This window comes from Ornithorhynchus anatinus, chromosome 10 (genome assembly GCF_004115215.2).
Source record: "Ornithorhynchus anatinus isolate Pmale09 chromosome 10, mOrnAna1.pri.v4, whole genome shotgun sequence".
Classification (NCBI taxonomy): Eukaryota; Metazoa; Chordata; class Mammalia; order Monotremata; family Ornithorhynchidae; genus Ornithorhynchus; species Ornithorhynchus anatinus.
Window position 1 is genome coordinate 57,931,328 of NC_041737.1, and position 20,042 is coordinate 57,951,369.

General features: G+C 55.5%; 1 protein-coding gene across 1 annotated transcript; it reads left to right on the plus strand.

Moving 5' to 3' along the window:
• The first annotated feature begins 1,180 nt into the window (after positions 1-1,180).
• Positions 1,181-18,491, plus strand: COPZ1 (COPI coat complex subunit zeta 1). The gene is made up of 9 exons (XM_029074104.2): positions 1,181-1,282; positions 13,964-14,032; positions 14,459-14,540; positions 14,987-15,078; positions 16,186-16,241; positions 16,573-16,650; positions 16,812-16,863; positions 17,681-17,719; positions 17,979-18,491. The coding sequence occupies exons 1-9, from the start codon at positions 1,265-1,267 to the stop codon at positions 18,024-18,026; spliced, it is 534 nt and encodes a 177-aa protein (XP_028929937.1). The 5' UTR covers positions 1,181-1,264; the 3' UTR covers positions 18,027-18,491.
• The last annotated feature ends 1,551 nt before the right edge of the window (positions 18,492-20,042 follow it).

Genomic DNA, 20,042 nt, shown 5'->3' on the forward strand with positions numbered 1-20,042 from the left:
TTAAGCGCTTACCTTGTGTGAAGCACTGTTCTAAGTGCTGGGGAGGATACAAGGTGATCAGCTTGTCCCACTTGGGGCTCACAGTCTTCATCCCCATTTGACAGATGAGGTCACTGAGGCTCAGAGAAGTGAAGTGACTTGCCCAAAGTCATACAGCGGACAAGCGGCGGAGCTGACATTAGAACCCACGACCTCTGACTCCCAAGCCCGGGCTCTTTCCACTGAGCCACGCTGCTTCAAAAGTAAGCACTCAATAAATACGACTGACTGACTGAATGAATGAATGTGAGCTCCTTGTGGGCAGGGAATGTGTGTGTGTACTGTTATGTTTCCCAAGTGCTTAGTACAGTGCTGTGCACACAGTAAGTGCTCAATAAATATGATTGATCGATTGATTGAGAGACTACAGGGTCATGACTTAGAGAATGCTTAGAGAAGCAGCGTGGTTCAGTGGAAAGAGCCTGGGGTTGGAAGTCAGATGTTGTGGGTTCTAATCCCGGCTCTGCCACTTGGCAGCTGTGTGACTGTGGGCAAGTCACTTCACTTCTCTGGGCCTCAGTTCCCTCATCTGTAAAATGGGGATTAAGACTGTGAGCCCCACGTGGGACGACCTGATGACCCTGTATCTCCCCCAGCGCTTAGAACAGCGCTCTGCACATAGTAAGCGCTTAACAAATACCAAAAATATAATTTTATTATAATCCCAGCGCTGCCACTTGTCAGCTGTGTGACTGTGGGCAAGTCACTTAACTTCCCTGTGCCTCAGTTACCTCAACTGCAAAATGGGGATTAACTGTGAGACTCACGTGGGACAACCTGATGACCCTGTATCTACCCCAGCGCTTAGAACACTGTTTTGCACATAGTAAGCGCTTAAATACCAACATTATTATTATTATTATTATGACCTCCCCCAATTTAGGATGTGACAATGCCCCCTAGAGGAGGAAAATGAAAGAGCAGGAGGGGAGAAGGGCATCGTTTTAACCAATCAAAAGGCTCCTGGTGACGGCGTCCCCCTGGTCCCCATGGAAACGGTCCCCGCCCCCCTCGGCCATCGCGCCCCGCCTTGGGTCGCGCGACCTTCGGCCCTCCCCGGGGGAGGCCGAGCTGCCCATCAAGTGTCACTTTCAGCTTCCGCCAATAGGCGCGCGTCTATGCCGGAGGGGGCGGGGCTTCGGCGGGAAGGTCGACCAATGAGCGGCGCCAGCGGCGGCCCGGCTCCACGTCGGCAGCAGCAGCAGCAGCGGGACAAGAAGACAAGATGGAGTCGCTGATCCTGGTAGGAGGCCGCGGCCCGGGCGGGGTGGAGGCGGAGGCGGAGGCCGAGGCCTCGGGCGGTCGGGGTCGGGGCTGCGGCCTAGCGCGGGGGCCTGGAGCCTCGGGCTCGCGTAGCCGGCGCGGGGTCGAGCATCCCCACTTCCGGCCTTCTTGGTCGCAAGAGGAGTCTGAGGTCATGGGTTCGAATCCCGCCTCTGCCACTTGGCAGCTGTGTGACTGTGGGCAAGTCACTGCACTTCCTCTGGGCCTCAGTTCCCTCATCTGTCAAATGGAGATTATCTGTGAGCCTCACGTGGGACAACCTGATCACCCTGTATCTCCCCCAGCGCTTAGAATAGTGCTCTGCACATAGTAAGCGCTTAACAAATACCAACATTATTATTGTTAGGAGGCAGAGGTTATGGGTGCTAATCCCAGCCCCGCCACCTGTCAGCTGTGTGACTTTGGGCAAGTCACTTCACTTCTCTGGGCCTCAGTGACCTCCTCTGTAAAATGGGGATGAAGACTGGGAGCCCCACGTGGGACAATCTGATGACCCTGTATCTATCCCAACGCTTAGAACAGTGCTTGGCACAGAGTAAGAGCTGAATACCAACATTATTATTAAACTTAAAGTTCAGGGGGCAGGGGGGCAGCAACTTGGTCGGACTCTCCCAAGCGCTTAGCGCCATGCTCTGCACAAAGTAGAAAAGCAGGGTGGCTCGGTGGAAAGAGCCCGGGCTTGGGAATCAGAGGTCATGGGTTCTAATCCTGGCTCCACCGCTTGCCAGCTCTGTGACTTTGGGCAAGGCACTTCTCTGGGCCTCAGTCACCTCATCTCTAAAATGGGGATTAAAACAGTGAGCCCCACCTGGGACAACCTGATCCCCTTGGATCCGCCCGGTGCTTAGAACAGTGCTTTACACATAGTAAGTGTTAACAAATACCACCATTATTATTATTATTATTAATAATAAAGTAAGCATACAATAAATACGACCATCGGCCCCCAACCCAGGCTGCTCCCACAACCCTCCCCGTCCCAAGGATTGCCACTTGTCGGCTGTGTGACTGTGGGCAAGTCACTTAACTTCTCTGTGCCTCAGTTCCCTCATCTGTAAAATGGGGATTAAGACTGTGAGCCCCACGTGGGACAACCTGATTCCCCTATGTCTACCCCAGCGCTTAGAACAGTGCTCGGCACATAGTAAGCGCTTAACAAATACCAACATTATTTATTATTAAGGATGTCATGGAGTGTGGTCTCACACCCTTCCTCTCTCCTCTTATTCGTTCAATAGTATTTATTGAGCACTTACTATGTGCAGAGCACTGTACTAAGCGCTTGGAATGTACAATTCGGTAACAGAGACAATCCCTGCCCATTGACAGGCTTACAGTCTTGCCCCTGTCACCCCTTCCCCAACAGCAGCAGGTTTTTCTGTTTCTCCTGAGCCAATCTTGACTCCTGCTTCTTGCCAGCTGATTCTCATTAAGCATTTCAGGGAGGGTCTCCGTGGGTCTTGTGATTCCCCTCCACACTCTATATCCAGTTTAAATAGCAACCGAACTGGGGTGTTGGGAAAAGGAGACCACCTCCATTCCCGCTTTTACACCCCTCTCCCCCACAAACACCCATAGGCCGCACACTCTTTACCCCAGACTTACAAATTGTTCCAAGTTTCCTTGCATCCCAGGGTTGACGATCCTCGTTGCTGAGCACTGTTCACCACCAGAGGTGTTGGAAAAAGCCTTCCTTCCCTTAATCCACATCAGAGGGCAGGAGCCCCCGGAGCAGTGTTTAGTGGGGATGAGGAGGAAAGCACTTGGAAGGGATCCGGGGGAACAATCCAGTTTGGGAATTTACTGTGGGGACAGAAAGATGAGCAGGGCTTGCAATCCAGTGTCCCTGACTTCTGGCTTTAGACTGTCCAGATCCTGCCCCTCTGATACAGTAAGCGCTCAATAAATACGATTGAATGACTCTAGACCCAGCTTGTTGCAGGCAGGGATTGTATCTCTTTGTTGTACTTGTCTCCCAAGAGCTTAGTACAGTGCTTTGCACACACTAAGTGCTCAAAAAATACGACTGAATTAATGAATTCCCTGTATCACCCAATCAATAGTATTGAGCACTGACTCATTGCAGAGCACTGTACAAAGGGCTCAGGAGTGTACAATCTAGGTAAAGGACCCAGTTCCTATCCAGGACCACTTTATCTGTGTTTTTCTGCCCTTCCTCTCTGTCCCGATTCGCCCCCCCGTGCTGTCTGCCAGGCCAGTTTTCCTGGGCACTTTCCCCCTGGGGTCCCCAGGCTGGAAGCAGCGTGGCTCAGTGGAAAGAGCCCAGGCTTGGGAATCAGAGGTCATGGGTTCGAATCCCACTTGGCAGCTGGGTGACTGTGGGCGAGTCACTTCACTTCTCTGAGCCTCAGTTCCCTCATCTGTACAATGGGGATGAAGACTGGGAGCCTCACGTGGGACAACCTCATTCCCCTGTATCTACCCCAGCGCTTAGAACAGTGCTCTGCACGTAGTAAGCGCTTAACAAATACCAACATTATTATGAAGACAGGGAGCCTCACGTGGGACAACCTCATTCCCCTGTATCTACCCCAGCGCTTAGAACAGTGCTCTGCATGTAGTAAGCGCTTAAATACCAACATTATTATGAAGACTGGGAGCCTCACGTGGGACACCCTGATGACCCTGTATCTGCACAGTGCTCTTTACATAGTAAGCGCTTAACAAATACCAACATTATTATGATTATTACATTCTGGGCCTCACACTAAGCAACCCCAGCCCCTTTTCCTTCCCCTCCCCAGCATCCGCCCGGGTTTCTGAAGAACCCCGAAAATTCCAGTACCCCGCTCCGACCACCAGGGGGCCACAGGTTGTGTCTGGTTTTGAGCCGCTCGGCGACACGTCACTTCCGGTCGGGCAAGCGAGCGCCCCCTCGCGGCTCGGCCGGAGTCTGCCCGGCCCCCTGCAGGGGAGCTAGAAAAGAAAAGGGGATTTAAAGAGGCCAGAGGGGGAAACCCCCCACCCCAATTGGGTTCCGTTCATCAGCATTCTGGGGGACTGCAGCCCCTCTTTTTGCTCATCCATCAACCGATCTGTCAAGCCTCCCTCCTCCATCCAGAAATGGCTGTCCCGACCCAGGTTGGGGGTATTGGGAGCCTTTATTCCCCTCTAGGCTGTAAATTAGTTTCTTTCAAATTGATATTTAAGCGCTTCATTCATTCAGGCAGTCAGTGGTTTTTATTGAGTACTTACTATATGCAGAGCACTGTACTGAGCGCTTGGAAAGTCCAATGCAGCAACCAAGACAATCCCTGCCCACAACGGGCGCTCAGTCTAGAAGGGGGGAGACAGACGTCAAAACAGGTGAACAGGCACCGATATTAGTAAATGTAATTAGATATATATATGTATATATACACATCAGAACAAGTAAAACAGGCATTGACATAAATAGAATTATAGGTACATATGTGAATATGCAGTTGCTGTGGGACGGGGGAGAGCAAAGGGAGTCGGGGCGAGGTGGGAGGACGGGTGAGCTGAAGAAAAGGGGGGTTTAGTCTGGGAAGGCCTCCTGGAGGAGGTGAGCCTTCAGTAGGGCTCTGAAGGGGGGGAAATGTGATTGTTTATGTAATAATGTTGGTATTTGTTAAGCGCTTACTATGTGCAGAGCACTGTTCTAAACACTGGGGTAGATACAGGGTCATCAGGTTGTCCCACGTGAGGCTCACAGTTAATCCCCATTTTACAGATGAGGTAACTGAGGCACAGAGAAGTTAAGTGACTTGCCCACAGTCACGCAGCTGACAAGTGGCAGAGCTGGGATTCGAGCCCATGACCTCTGACTCCAAAGCCCGGGCTCTTTCCATTGAGCCACGCTGCTTGGCTCTGAGGTAGATATAAGCTAAACAGGTTGGACACTGTCCATTCTACAGTCTTGCCATTATACAGATGAGGCAACTGAGGCACAGGGAATTGAAGTGACTTGACTGAGGTCACACAGCAGACAAGTGACGAAGCAGGATTAGAACCCCAGTCCTTCTGATGGCCGGGAACAGTCCACTATGCCACAATGCTTCTCATGGGCAGGGAACGGGTTTACCAACTCTGTTATAAGGTCCCAAGCTCATAGTACAGTGCTCTGCACACAGAAAGTGCTCAATAAATATGATTGATTGTGGTGGAAACCTCTTACTAGAGAGTAGGAAAGTCCTCTCTACTTCCCCCAAATCTGGCCCCCGGTCCTGAGCGGGGAAAGGGTAACTAGTGAGGGTTTCTCCTCCAGAGGAGAATCTTTCTCTGAGAATCAGAAAGCCATTCAAGTCCTCCAGCACCCACCTTGGCCTTCTTTCCTCGAGCCCCCCAGCTCCCCGGGCTTTTTTCCCTGCAACCTCCTCTCTTGGCTTTTTCCCCCCAGCCCCCCACACCCTACTTTCCAGCCTTCAGCCCGAAGCCACCGGGCATCTGGTATCTTTCCCCTGAGGTCCTCCCCATCTTCCACCCTCGGTCAGCAGCCGGGCACCCGCCCAGAGAGAAGCAGCATGGCCTAGCGGATAGAGCCGGGCCTGGGAGTCAGAAGGACCTGGGTTCTAATCCCAGCCCCTCCACTTGTCTGCTGTGAGACAAGGGGGTGTTTGTTGATTGGGAAGCAGCAGGGCGTAGCAGATAGAGTGTGGGCCCGGCAGTCGGAAGGGCATGGGTTCTAACCTCCGCTCTGACCCTAGAGTAAGCAGCGTGGCTCAGTGGAAAGAGCACGGGCTTAGGAGTCAGAGGTCATGGGTTCTAATCCCTGCTCCGCCGCTTGTCCGCTGTGTGACCTTGGGCAAGTCACTTCACTTCTCTGTGCCTCAGTGACCTCATCTGTAAAATGGGGATAAAGACTGTGAGCCTCACGTGGGACAACCTGATTGCCCTGTAAATCCACCCCAGAGCTTAGAACAGTGCTGTGCACATAGTAAGCGCTTAACAAATGCAAACATTATTATTATTAAGTCACTTAAATTCTCTGTGCCTCACTTATGTCATCTGTAAAACGGGGTTTGAGACTGTGGGAGAGGGACTGCGTCCAACGCGACTTGCTGGGATCCACAATAATAATAATAATAATAATGTTGGTATTTGTTAAGCGCTTACTACGTGCAGAGCACTGTTCTAAGCGCTGGGGTAGGTATAGGTAATCAGGTTGCCCCACATGAGGCTCACAATCTTAATCCCCATTTGACAGTTGAGTCCCAGAGAAGTGAAGTGACTTGCCCACAGTCACCCAGCTGACAAGTGGCAGAGCTGGGATTAGAACTCATGACCTCTGACTCCCAGACCCGGACTCTTTCCATTGAGCCACGACAAGTGCCCTGCCCGTAGTAAGTGCTTGGCAGAGCCCATAATAACTATTATAATTATCATAATAATGTTGGTATTTGTTAAGCGCTTACTATGTGCCGAGCACTGTTCTAAGCGCTGGGGTAGACACAGGGGAATCAGGTTGTCCCACGTGGGGCTCACAGTCTTCATCCCCATTTTACAGATGAGGTAACTGAGGCCCAGAGAAGTTAAGTGACTTGCCCACAGTCACACAGCTGACAAGTGGCAGAGCTGGGATTCGAACTCATGACCTCTGACTCCAAAGCCCATGCTCTTTCCACTGAGCCACGCTGCTTCTCATCATCGAGCCGACCCGGGCCCGGGAGAGGCCTGACCACCCAGAGCTGGGGGAGGGCCGATGCCATCAGCCAGGGGCGGGGGAACCGATGCCATCAGCCAGGGGCAGAGGAGCCGATGCCGTCAGCCAGGGGCAGAGGAACCGATGCCGTCAGCCAGGGGCAGGGGAACCGATGCCGTCAGCCAGGGGCAGGGGAGCCAATGGCATCAGCCAGGTGCAGGGGAGCCGATGGCATCAGCCAGGGGCAGGGGAACCGATGGCATCAGCCAGGGGCAGAGGACTCCGGTGGGAGGAGGGGGCAGGATTTAGATGCTTCCGGAGGGTCAGCGCCGCCCCTTGCCCCATGGCTCCTTTATCAACTTAATGGGGTTTTTGCTTAATTCCTTTGGCACCGGGCTCGGAGGTGGCGGGCGCTGCAATTCCATTAAGCCCCCGGCTCCCTCCCATCTGGTCGCCGGGCAGGCCCGGGGCCAGCTGCGGCCCCCACGTCCATCTCGTCGGGAAGGAGCTCGCCCACCCGCCCGCCCGCTCGCCCACCCGCCCGCATCAATTTCCCGGCCGCGGCCCGAGCGGGCTGCCAAGCCTCGACGTGCCCCCCTGCTCCAGGGGCCCCGGCGGCCATAAAACTTTTTATTGTGATGGCGACCCGTCCATCCGCCTTAGCGCACACCTCCTTTAATTGATTGGACTTTAATTTATTGACACTGCGAGCGAAAGGATCGTTAGAAAGGGCGAAGCGCCCGCCCCTCGCAGGGCCCCGCGCAGGCCTTAATGGCGACGGGACCGGTCCGCCTCGCTGAGGGGACGCCCGCCCTTTTATAGCCTGCCACTACGCATGCGCAGCAGGGGAGCCGCCTCGCGCCTGCCACCTCTCGGCCGAGGGGGGAAGTGGCGGCAGTGAGGGCCGGCCCGGCGTCACGCATTGGAAACTCTTGCCCCGCCATCATTATCATCATGTGGGTATTTGTTAATAATAATCATAATAATGGTGGTATTTGTTAATCCCCATTCATTCGATAGTATTTATTGAGCGCTTACTATATGTGCAGAGCACTGTACTTAGCACTTGGAATGGACAATTCGATAACAGACAATCCCTGCCCATTGACAGTCTAATCAGGGGAGACAGACAAAAACAATAATGTTGGTATTTGTTAATAATAATAATGGTATTTGTTAAGAATAATATTCATTCATTCATTCAATAGTATTTATTGAGCGCTTACTATGTGCAGAGCAGTGGACTAAGCGCTTGGAATAGACAAATGGGCAACAGATAGAGACAGTCCCTGCCCTTTGACGGGCTTACAGTCTAATCGGGGGAGACAGGCAGACAAGAACAATGGCAGTAAATAGAGTCAAGGGGGAGAACATCTCATAAAAACAATGGCAAATAAATAGAATCAGGGTGATGTACATCTCATTAAACAAATTAAATAGGGTGATAAAGATATATACAGTTGAGCGAATACAGTGCTGAGGGGGTGGGACGGGAGAGGGGGAGGAGGAGAGGGAAAGGTGGGGGGAGGGGGAATAATAATAATGTTGGTATTTGTTAATAATAATAATGTTGGTATTTGTTAAGCGCTTACTATGTGCAGAGCACCATTCCAAGTGCCGGGGGAGATACAGGGTCATCAGGTTGTCCCACGTGAGGCTCATGGTCTTCATCCCCATTTGACAGATGAGGTCACTGAGGCCCAGAGAAGTGAAGTGACTCGCCCCCAGTCACCCAGCTGACCAGGGGCAGAGGCGGGATTCGAACCCATGACCTCTGGCTCCCAAGCCCGGTCTCTTTCCACTGAGCCATGCTGCTTCTCTAGTCAATCGTTTCTCGAACTCTTCATTCATGCAGCCGTATTCAATGCACTCTTCATTTGTTTGTTCATTCATTCATTCAATTGAATTTATTGAGCTCTGACTGCGTGGAGAGCACTGTGCTAAGTCAGCGTTTGGGAGAATACAGCAATAAGCAGCCACATTGCCTGCTCATAGTCTGTGCAGAGCACTACCGAACGCTTATCATAATATCATTCATTCGGTTGTATTCACTGAGCTCTTCATTCGTTCATTCGTTCATTCAGTCGAATTTATTGAGCGTTTACTGTGTACAGAGCACTGTGCTAAGTCAGTGCTTGGGAGAGGTCAATACAACAATAAGCAGCCACATTCCCTGCTCAGATTCTGTGCAGAGCACTACCGAACGCTTATCGTAACAATTATGGTACAAAAATACAAATTGTCAACTCTGTGGTGTTTCCAGTGACCACGTATGGATCCGAAAGCTGGACGGTGAGAAAACAGGATAGAAAGAACATCGATTCTTTTGAAATGTGGTGTTGGAGAAGGCTTTTGCGAATACCACGAGCTGCCCGAAAGACAAACAAATGGATTATAGAGCAAATTATAAACCAAAGAGGGCTTTGGAAGGCCAAGTGACTCGACTTAGATTAGTGGATTTTGGACACATCGTCAGGAGAACTGATTCTCTGGAGAAGACACTAATGCTAGGAAAATTCCAGGGAAAATGTGGAAGAGGCTGACGGGCAGCTAGATGGATAGAGACCATAACGATGATAACAGAAGAACCATTAGGAAGGTTGTGGATTATGGCAGAGGACAGGACGTTGTGGAGAAAGTTGATCCATGGAGTCGCTTCGATGACAATAATAATAAACTTATTAAGCGCTTACTTTGTGCCAAGCACTGATCTCGGGCAAGTCACGAAGCAGTGTGACTTAGTGGAAAGAGGACGGGCTTGGGAGTCAGAGGACATGGGTTCTAATCCTGGCTCCGCCACTTGTCTGCTGTGTGACCTGGGGCAGGCCACTTCTCTGTGCCTCAGTTACCCCATCTGTAAAATGGGGATGAAGACTGTGAGCCCCACATGCGACAACCTGCTTACCTTGTATCTACCCCAGGGCTTAGAATAGTGCTTGGCACATAGTAAGCACTTAACAAATACCATAATTATTATTACTATTATTCTCTGGGCCTTAGTACCCTCATCTCTAAAATGGGGGTTAAGACTGTAAGCCCAATGTGGGACAGGGACTGTGCCCAAAGTAATTTGCTTGTGTTCCACCCCTGTGTTTAGTGCAGTGCCTAGCACATAGTAAGTGTTTAACAGAATACCACAATTATTATTATTAAGGGGTGGCATAGTGGATAGAACACGGGCCTGGGAGTCAGAAGGTCATGGGTTCTACTCCTGGCTCCTCCAAGAAGCCTTCCCTGACTAAGCCCTCCTCTCCTCTTCTCCCATTCCCTTCTGTGTCACTCTGACTTGCTCCCTTTGTTCATCCCTCCTCCCAGCCCCACACCACTTATGTCCATATATGTCATTTATTGATTTCTCTTAAATGTCCCTCTCCCCTTTTAAACTGTAAACTCGCTGTGGGCAGGGACTGTGTCTGCTTATTGTTCTATGATATTCTTCCCAAGCGCTTGATACAGTGCTCTGCACACAGTAAGCGCTCAATAAATACGACTGAATGAGAAATGAAACGAGGGTGTCAGCGCGTTCCAGAACTGGGTCTCCGGGGCTGCAGAAAGACGGCCCACCCGCCCGGCCACCGCGGGCTTGGGCCCGGAGCTGGCGCCGCCGTTATTTATAAACCGGCCTCTCGGCGAAAACTTCTAACGGGAACAGCATTATCAGTAATGGCTTCCGGAGCCTTGAACCAGGTCTGCTTTATGGCCGGCGGCCAGGCCCCTACCTCTCCAGAGGCCGGCCACGGGCCACCGTGGGGGTGGGAAGGAAGCAGGAGGGAGTTGGCAACAGAAGGAGGGAGAGAGAGAAAGAGAGAGAGGTGGTCACCCGTCCTTGAGCCCAGTGGAGAATGATGCCCAGCTAGCGTGGGATAATAATAATAATAATGACGACTGCGTGCCAAGCACTGTTCTAAGCACAGGGTAATCAGGTCGTCCCTCGTGGGGCTTGTGGTTTTAATCCCCATTTTGCAGAAGAGGTAACTGAGGCCCAGAGAAGTGAAGTGGCTTGCCTGAGGTCACACAGCAGATAAGCGGTGGAGCGGGATTAGAACCCACAACCTCTGACTCCCAAGCCCGGGCTCTTGCCACTAAGCCATGCTGCTTTGTTTCAGGATAGAGTGGGAGTGATGGAGGGGGCTGCCCAGTCCCCCAAGGTCTGATGATGATGATGGTTATTCGTTAAGCGCTTACTTTGTGTCAAGCACTGTTCTACGAGCCGGGGCGGATGCAAGCTGATCAGGTTGGACACTTTCCCTGTCCCGCATGGGGGTCACAGTCTTCATCCCCATTTTACAGATGAGGGAACTGAGGCACAGGAAAGTTAAACGACTTGTCCAAAGTCGCACAGCACATGTGTGGCAAAGTTGGGATTCAAACCCAGGTCCTTAGGAGAAGCAGCGTGGCTCAATGGAAAGAGCACGGGCTTGGGAGTCAGAGGTCATGGGTTCTAATCCTGGCTCTGCTACATGTCAGCTGTGGGACTTTAGGCAAGTCACTTAACTTCTCTGGGCCTCAGTTTCCTCATCTGTAAAATGGGGATTAAGACTGTGAGCCCCACGGGGGACAACCCGATTACCTTGTATCCCCCCCAGCGCTTAGAACAGTGCTTGGCACATAGTGAGCGCTTAACAAATACCACCAGTATTATTATTATTCTGACTCCCAGGCCCACACTGTTACCACTAGGCCGTGTTGCAGGCCCGCTCCTCACTCCATCACCAACCCCTGTCTTTTGCCAATAATACAAACAGTCGCGATATTTGCTAAGCGCCTCGTGCCTAGCTCTGTACTTATTAGATGTCATGTAAGTAGACTGGACAACTGTCCCAGTACTGCACGGGGCTCATAGTGTAAATGAGAAGCAGAACAAGTAACTTCACCCCCATTTTACAGATGAGGAAACTGAGGCCCAAAGAAGTCTGCACAGAAGGCAAATGGCAGAGCCACGATTAGAACCCAAGTGTCCTTTTCTCCCTCCTATTTAGACTGTGAACCCCATTTTGGGCAGGGACCGCGTCCAACCTGATTAATTTGCAGAAGCAGCGTGGCCTACTGGATAGAGCACGGGACTGGGAGTCAGAAGACCTGAGTTCTAATCTCTACTCTGCCAGTTGTCTGCTGCGTGGTCTTGGGCAAGTCATTTCACTTCTCCGTGCCTCAGTTACCTCAACTGTAAAACAATGGGGATTGAGACTGTGAGCCCCATGTGGGACATGGACTGTGTCCAGCCCGATTAGCTTGTATCCACCGGCTCTGCCACTTGTCTGCTGTGTGACCTTGGGCAAGTCACTTGGCTTCTCCATGCCTCAGTTACCTCAACTGTAAAACGGGGATTAAGACTGTGAGCCCCATGTGGGACAGGGACTGTAACCAAACCGATTTGCTTGTCTCCACCCCAGTGCTTACTACAGTGCCTGGCACATAGTAAGTGCTTAACAAATACCACAATTATTATTATTATTATAATCGACTGACGGATATTGTGCTTAGACAGCAAAGGTGTGAGAGGCTGGACGGCCCCCTTCCCAATCCCCTCCCCCTCCCGCTGCAGCCTGAGGGAAAAAGGATCCCTTTGTGTCTCCCCAGCGACTGCTCGGCACAAAGGAGCCACAAAGGAGCCACTGGGCGGCCAACACACACAGGAGAGGGTTCGCCCACCCCCTTGCCACCGCCTCCGGCCTTTGGGGAGGGATGAGGAGCAGTTGGGGTGTGTTTTGGGCGACCAGTGTCCATCCGCACACAGGAGAGGGTTTGCCTTTCCCCTGCTGCCGCCTCGGGCCTTCAGGTGGGGATGGGGAACAGGGTTGGGGGCGGTGCACAGGAGAGGGTTCCCCAACCCCCTGCCGCTGCCTCGGGCCTTTGGGGAGGGACGGGGAGCGGTTGGGGGCTGCCGGGGAAGCCTGGCAGCCAGCATCTCCAAACACACACAGGAGAGAATTTGCCCACCCCCTGCTTCAGGCCTGGGAAGCAGTTGGGATTGGGGGGGATGGCCTGCCATGGCCAGGGTTCCCACAAACCCTGGAGAGGGTTCGCCCACCCCCTGCCACCACCTCAGGCCTCTGGGGAGGGATGGGGAGCAGTTGGTGGGGGGGACCCTGGCGGCCAGCATCCCCACACACAGAAGAGGGGGTTCACCCACCCCCTGCCACTGCCTCGGGCCTGGGGGGAAGGATGGGGAGCAGTGGGGGCAGGGGAGGGGGTGTGGCGGCCCATTCTAGGCCCCCTCCAGCTCGGGGTCTCCACACTGCGCTGCAGGGGTTCCCTCCTGGCCCCTCGTCTCCCTCGTCGTGGACGACCCCCTCCCCAGCTCCAGGATCGAGCAGCCGCCCACTCCCATCAAGCCTGAGACCCCTGGGGTCCAGGCCCTTCCACCTTTCCCATCGCCACCCATCCAGGGTTCGTTCGAATCCCCGTTTCCCCCACTCCCAACTGGATCTGGAAGGAGATGGACTGCCGAATGTTGCGGAGGGGAAAGGCAGGGGCTGTCGATAATAACCAATCAGTGTTATTTATCGAGCGCTTGGTTTAGTGGAAAGAGCCCGGGCTTGGGAGTTAGAGGTTGTGGGTTCTAATCCCGGCTCCATCACTTATCAGCTCTGTGACTTTGAGCGAGTCACTTAACTTCTCTGTGCCTCAGTGACCTCATCTGTAAAATGGGGATTAAGGCTGTGAGCCCCATGTGAGATAACCCGATTACCTTGTATCTACCCCAGCGTTCAGAACAGTGCTTGACACATAGTAAGTGCTTAACAAATAATCATTATTATTATTACTACTATGTGCAGAGCACTGAGCTAAGCGCTACGGTGAGTATGCTCCAAAAGAATTAGCGGTAATTCTGCCCTTAACGATCTTATAGTCCAGAGGGGGAGACAGACGTTAATTGGAATGAAGATGTAATTTGTAATCTGTAATTTAGCGATATGTACGTAAGTGCTGTGGGGTTAAGGGTGGGGCACATATCGAGTATCCCAAAGTCCAAGATTGAGGTGCTTCTAATGGGCAGGGTCCATGTCTCTCCAGGAACCCTCCCTGTACACGGTCAAGGCCATCCTGATCCTGGATAACGACGGGGAACGCCTCTTCGCCAAGGTGAGGTACCCCTTGGCCCCCCCGCCCCCAGGGGTCCGAGTCTCCCCTCTTCTCCCCCTCACCCCTGGGGGCCTCCTGCCCGCCCCCTCCCTCGCCCTCTCCCTCTCTGCAAAATTCCTCCGGCTCCAGGGGACCAAGCACAGCATAAATCAATCAGCAGGTACAGATTAGTGTGGAATGCACCAGATGCCCCCTCTGCATCCCCCACCCAAACCACCCCCCCACCACCAATCCCCCGTAATTGGTTGTAACCAGGCCCTTCGGAAACAGCCATCCCACGCCCACGCCCCCTCATCTGGGGGAGCTGCCGACCCCGAGGGTGGAGAGGGAGAGGAAGTGGTGGAAAAGGACCATCCCTGTGCCCCCCCAACCCACACCAGCTCCCCCCCACATCCGCTGACACCCCTTTCCTCTCCCCCACCTCAGTACTACGACGACACGTACCCCAGCGTCAAGGAGCAGAAAGCCTTCGAGAAAAACATTTTCAACAAGACGCACCGGACAGACAGTATGTCCCGCCTCCTCCGCCACCCCTTTCCCTCCCCTCTCCACCCTTCGGGGGTCCCTGTGGGGCGGGGAGGGGGCGACTGTGACTCCCCGCGATAAACTCTTCAGAAGCGTAATGAGGAGGGGAGAGCGTGAGAGAGGGAATAGGGTGGCGGTGGGGGCGGGCCGCGGGTGGGCTGTCTGGGCCCGGGATTTATGGGCCTCGCCTGACGGGTTTAACTGCGGCTCCATTTAGCGTACCGCATCCATTAAGGCAGGTGAATGACAGCGCCCGGAAAGGTGACCGGGCGGGCGGGCGGGCAGGCTGGCAGCTGCTGCCGTTCCTCACCTCCGGAGGAGGCCCCGCCCAGCCCCGTGGAGGGGGTTGGGGGTGAGGAAGTGGGGGGGCCAGCGGGCACCCTCCCCGGGCTCGCCAGCCCCCCTGGGCTCACCGGCCCCTACCCCCAGGCGAGATTGCGCTGCTGGAAGGCCTGACGGTGGTTTACAAGAGCAGCATTGACCTGTACTTTTACGTCATTGGCAGCTCCTTCGAGAATGAGGTGAGGCCCCCTCCCCGAAAATACCTGCCCCTCACGCACTCGGGCTCCCACGAGTCCTCAGGACACTCAGAGGAGCCGTGTGTTGGCCACCTGCCGGACCCTGACCTCCACATCTGGGGGTTGGCCTCCGCCTCCAGTGTCTCCCCTGGTCCAACCCCTCACCCCAACCCACACTCAGGGTCCCATGAGACCCCAGGACGCTCGGAGTCGTGTGATGGTTGCCTGCCGGACCCCACCTCCACAACGGGATTGGCTCCCACCCCCACTTTACCCCGGATCCATCCCAGAGAGCTGGCTAGGGGTTGCCCACCGGTGTTTTCCCCCCACCCCCACCTTTAGAGGCCCTGGAGTGGTCAAAAGGAGAAACAGTATGGCCTGGTGGAAGAGAGCAGGCGTGGGAGGCAGAAGGTCATGGGTTCTGATCCCAGCTCCGCCACTTATCTGTGTGACCTTGGGCAAGTCACTTCACTTCCTCTGTGCCTCAGTTACCTCATCTGTAAAATGGGGACAGACTGTGAGCCCCACGTGGGACAAGGACTGTGTCCAACTCGATTTGCATGTGCCCATCCCAGCGCTTAGTATAGTGCCTGGCGTGTAATAAACGCTTAACAAATAGCATCATTAATTATTACTATTAACCACTCCTGTCTCCCCACATCCTCTGCTGGGCTAGGTGTGCACCAGCTCAGCCTCAGGTTTAAGGCCAACAGGTCTCAGCCCAACACCCAGGGGCACCTCAGGTTTAAGGCCTGACCCACCTGGTCCAGCCCCACGGGTTTGGCTCCTCCCTCCCCCAGAGATGGGGCGGCCTGCCCGGTCCGGGGCCTGCAACCCCTGGATGCTTCCTGGCTTCACGGGGCGGGTACCAGGCCTGGCCTGACCCCACCTCCCCAGCCCCAGCCTAGCCCCGGCCAGCGTCTCCCCGACCCCATCCCTTGCTTTGTCGCAGGCCTGCTCCGCTCCTCGGGGAAGTGGCCGGGAGGGATGGAGGGAGGGAGGGAGAGCAGCGAGGCTGCCGGGGTCGCCTGGATCCCTTGGGGATGGATGGGCGGGCGTGGGGCAACTGCGGCTACCCTCCTGCTCACACCACCCCCTCCCGGTCCCCAGCTGATGCTCATGGCCGTCCTGAACTGCCTCTTTGACTCGCTGAGCCAGATGCTGAGGTGAGCAGGGCCGAGCGCGGGCGGGGATCAGGGGCTGGGGCTGAGCTGGATTGGGGTTTTCTACCTCCCGCCAGCGAAGAGAGGTCCGGACCATCACCCCAAGTGCCTTCACCTCCGCAAACCTCCGGCTCCCAGCATGGGCTCCTGGTGGTCCGACTCCCGGGCCCCTTTCAGCATCTCTAAGCAGGAGAAGACTGAGGGGCCGACGGGCAGGAGTCGCGGCAGCATCTGCGTAGGATCTGGGGAGGGAATCAAAGGTGACGCTTGAGGGCCAGGTACTTCCATCTCATCCGACTAACCCGACTCCCCCCTCCCACCCCGGCTCCCCCAGGAAGAACGTGGAGAAGCGGGCGCTGCTGGAGAACATGGAGGGGCTATTCCTGGCCGTGGATGAAATCGTGGATGGGGGGTGAGTCCCAGGCCAGCCGGCGTCTCACCCCGCGGCTCCCTCTGCTGCCCCAACTTCCATCTTCCAGGGAGGTGGGGACGTGTGGGGCAGGGTACGGACTGCCCTAGCCTCCGGCCCACCCCCCGACTCCACACCGCAACGTTTCCACTTGGTCTCGACAGAGTCGTCCTGGAGAGTGATCCGCAGCAGGTGGTACACAGAGTGGCTCTACGGGTAAGGGGTGCCCCATCCGCCCCGCTGAGGGGCAGGGGTCTGGCCTCCCCGCTCACCAAGTGCCAACCCCTCGGCACCCCTTTCTCAGCTCTAAATTCAGTCCCCTTTGCTGCCAAAGCAGCTGAGGTGAAGACCTTTGAGCTGAGTACCCCCCTGCCAGAGGCGGCATGGGGGGAAGTTAAGGGAGCCTGGGGAGATGCAGACCCTCTGAGGGGGAGGAGTTATACCCCTGGGTCCGGCGTGTCTCAGCGTGTCCCGCTTCTGACCTTTGCCAGGCGGGTACAGGGCCAAGCTGCTTAGCAGGCGAACACCTTCTCCCCTGGACTACCGCCATCCCCACCATGGGGCTGTTAGCTTGGTTTAATCTTCTCGAACATATGTCTCCCCGCATACAGAACACCCCCCTCTCTCCCTCCTTCCTTCTCCCCCTCCCCTCCGCCTCCTTCCCCTCCCCAGCTGCAGTCGCAGCACTTTACATCCCGGAATTAACATGCCGCTGTTGCTGCCGCTGCCCAGCCAATCCTGCAAAAACCTCCCTCCCCACCGCAAGCCACCCCCGTACCCCTCTCCCCCCAGCTCAGGGAGCCGGGATTTAGAGAGTCTGCTCTGACCCCAGGGCCGGAGAGAGGATGGACGGGCAAACCGGGCTGGGGGTTTCAGGGTAACTCGGAAGGGAGGGTGGGTTGAGGGGGCCCATTGGCCAGCCCGTCACCTCCCAGGGTCAGAAAGGGCCAGGCCGCTTAAGCCAAGGGGGGAGGGACAGCATTCCTGTCCTCTGTCTCCGGCCCCGCCCCCACGGACCGTCCCTCTATTGCAGGGTGAAGATGTCCCCCTCACAGAGCAGACTGTGTCTCAGGTCAGTACCCCAACGGGCAGCTCCGTCCAGGCCCCTCTGGGTGGACCCCACCACGCCCTGGACCCAACCCAGCCAGCCTCCTGCCTGTGGCAGCCGGGCTCGTGGCCCTGCCGCCATCTGCCCGTGCCCGGCTTTACCCAGTCCAAGATTGTCAGTTCCGTTCCACAACTGCGGGGTTGCGGGTTGCCACGGGGACTCCCAGGTGAAGCCCACCCTGAGCCCTCCCTCACCCTCTCTGACCCCTGACCTGTCTCCCCAGGTGCTGCAGTCAGCGAAGGAGCAGATCAAGTGGTCCCTGCTGCGGTGAAGTTCCAGCCAGACGCCCGCTCCTCCCTTGTCCGGGAGCCCAGGGATCCCGGGGTGGAGGGGGGCCCTCATCCACTCCCCTCACCCCTTCTGTTGCCCTTAGGCTCACTGTGTGCCGCCCCCACCCCTCATCCGCTGCACATCCCCCAGAGGAGGGAGGAGGGGCGCTTGCCTGGCCCCAGCCAGGGCCTGACCGGGACGAGCTCAAGGTCCCTACTCAATCTCAGCCCAGGCTTGGGGGGGGGGTCCCCTCCTCCCCAGAAGCCCCCTCCCCCTATGCGTCCTGCACTCCGCAGCCCCACCTTAACCCTCCCCTCCTCTGGGGGAGCCGGTGGGGTCTGGGTTGGCAGGGTTGGGGACCCGTGAGGCGGCAGGCTCCCCTCCACCCTGCCTCCAACGCTGGGCTGGGGGAGGGGGCGGCGGTGCAGTCCAGCAAGAGGAGAATAAAACTCCCTTTCCACTCTAACTGCCTTTGTGTGGTGAGGCGGCCCCTCCCCTCCTTTTCCCAGCTGCCCCCCCTTCCCAACCTGGTATCATTTCTCTCTCACCTCCTCCCCACCCCCCACCTTAATGTACCGCCGCCATTCCCTCGCTCAGCAAATGGGGATGGGGGCTGCCTCCTCCCCCGCCTGGGCCATTAGTATCCAGGAAACGCACACCTGCGCGCGTGTGAGGATTTGAAGCCCCCAGCCCGGGCCCCGGCGCTCCGCTCGGCTCCAGAGCTAGTCAGAGCAGCCCCCAGCTCTGCTCCAGAAGACCGTAAGAGTGGCTTAAAGAAGCCCCCCGTGCCCCCGCCCCACCTTTATCGGGCACAATCGAGCGAGCCAGAGCGGTTGCCGGATTTGGGCCCCCATATGGTCGGAGCTCAGGAGATTTATCTATTTAGCTGCCCAGCGCACGTCCTCGCTATGACAATCCCTGCTCCCCACCACCAAACACGCCCCATTGGACTCTCCGCCTCCTCCCCGCAACCCCTCACGCCAGGTAGTCGCCGCCTCCCCCTCTCCACAACCCCACACACTAGGTAGCCACCTCCTCCCCCCAAACACAGGCTAGCCATCTCTTCCCCATCCCACATGCCAGCTAGACACCTCCTCCCTCTCCCCATAAACCCCTCTGCATACCAGCTAATCGCCTCCTCCCTTTCCCCCGGACATGGACTAGCCACCTCCTCTCCCTCCCCACAGCCCCACAAGCTGGCTAGTTGCCTCTTCCCCTCCCCCCATTTAAGATAGCCAGCCTCCTCCCCCTCCCCACATCCCCCTGCATGCCGGCTAGCCACCACCTCCCCCTCCCCACAACCCTAGACACGGGCACGGGCACGGCACGGGCTATCTGCCTCTTCCCCATCGCCGCAGGCAGGCTAGCTGCCTCCACTCCAGAGGGTGATCCTTCCCCAGTCTCCAGCCTACCTCTGACCATTGGAGAGGAGGGGGAAACTGAGTCAGGGTCAGGGGAGAGTGTTCCTATGGTCTGCACCCCTCTGCTAGCTCTCCTTACTTCCATCCACCTCTTACCTCTAATAAAACCTGCACATCGGGCCCCACGGACCAGAATTCTGACCGGCGATCGGGTTTGATTCCTGTGGACTTGATGTCCTGTGGCGTCTGTGTCCAAGATCTCTGTATCGCTCCTTCTTTCCACCCTTTGGAAGACCCCGGGCAGTTCCGGCTCTGGGTCCCTGCCTGGAAATAGCAGCAACCAAGAATGTGAATCCCATGTAGGACAGGGACTGTGCCCAACCCCAGCACTTAATAGAGAGCCCGGCACTTAGTAAGCACTTAAATATTACCAAAAAAAGCTATTTATGGAATGCCCGCTGGATGCAGTTCAATGTACTAGGCACCGAGGGCACAGTACAACCCAAAGAAGTGACACGTGCATTTCCTCGCTCACAGGAGGCTTCCACTCTATCCGGGAAGCTGGACATAAAATTATTCACTAATAGAATTCACAATAGATACTGAATGTGTGACTGAATCAACACGTAGACAGACCCAAATACCGCATTAAGGGT

Excerpts from the sequence above, each read along its gene's own strand:
- COPZ1 (XM_029074104.2), top strand. Across the intron at positions 14,033-14,458 it reads GGGAACGCCTCTTCGCCAAG|TACTACGACGACACGTACCC; the intron begins GTGAGGTACCCC and ends CCCCCACCTCAG. Across the intron at positions 16,864-17,680 it reads TACACAGAGTGGCTCTACGG|GGTGAAGATGTCCCCCTCAC; the intron begins GTAAGGGGTGCC and ends CCTCTATTGCAG.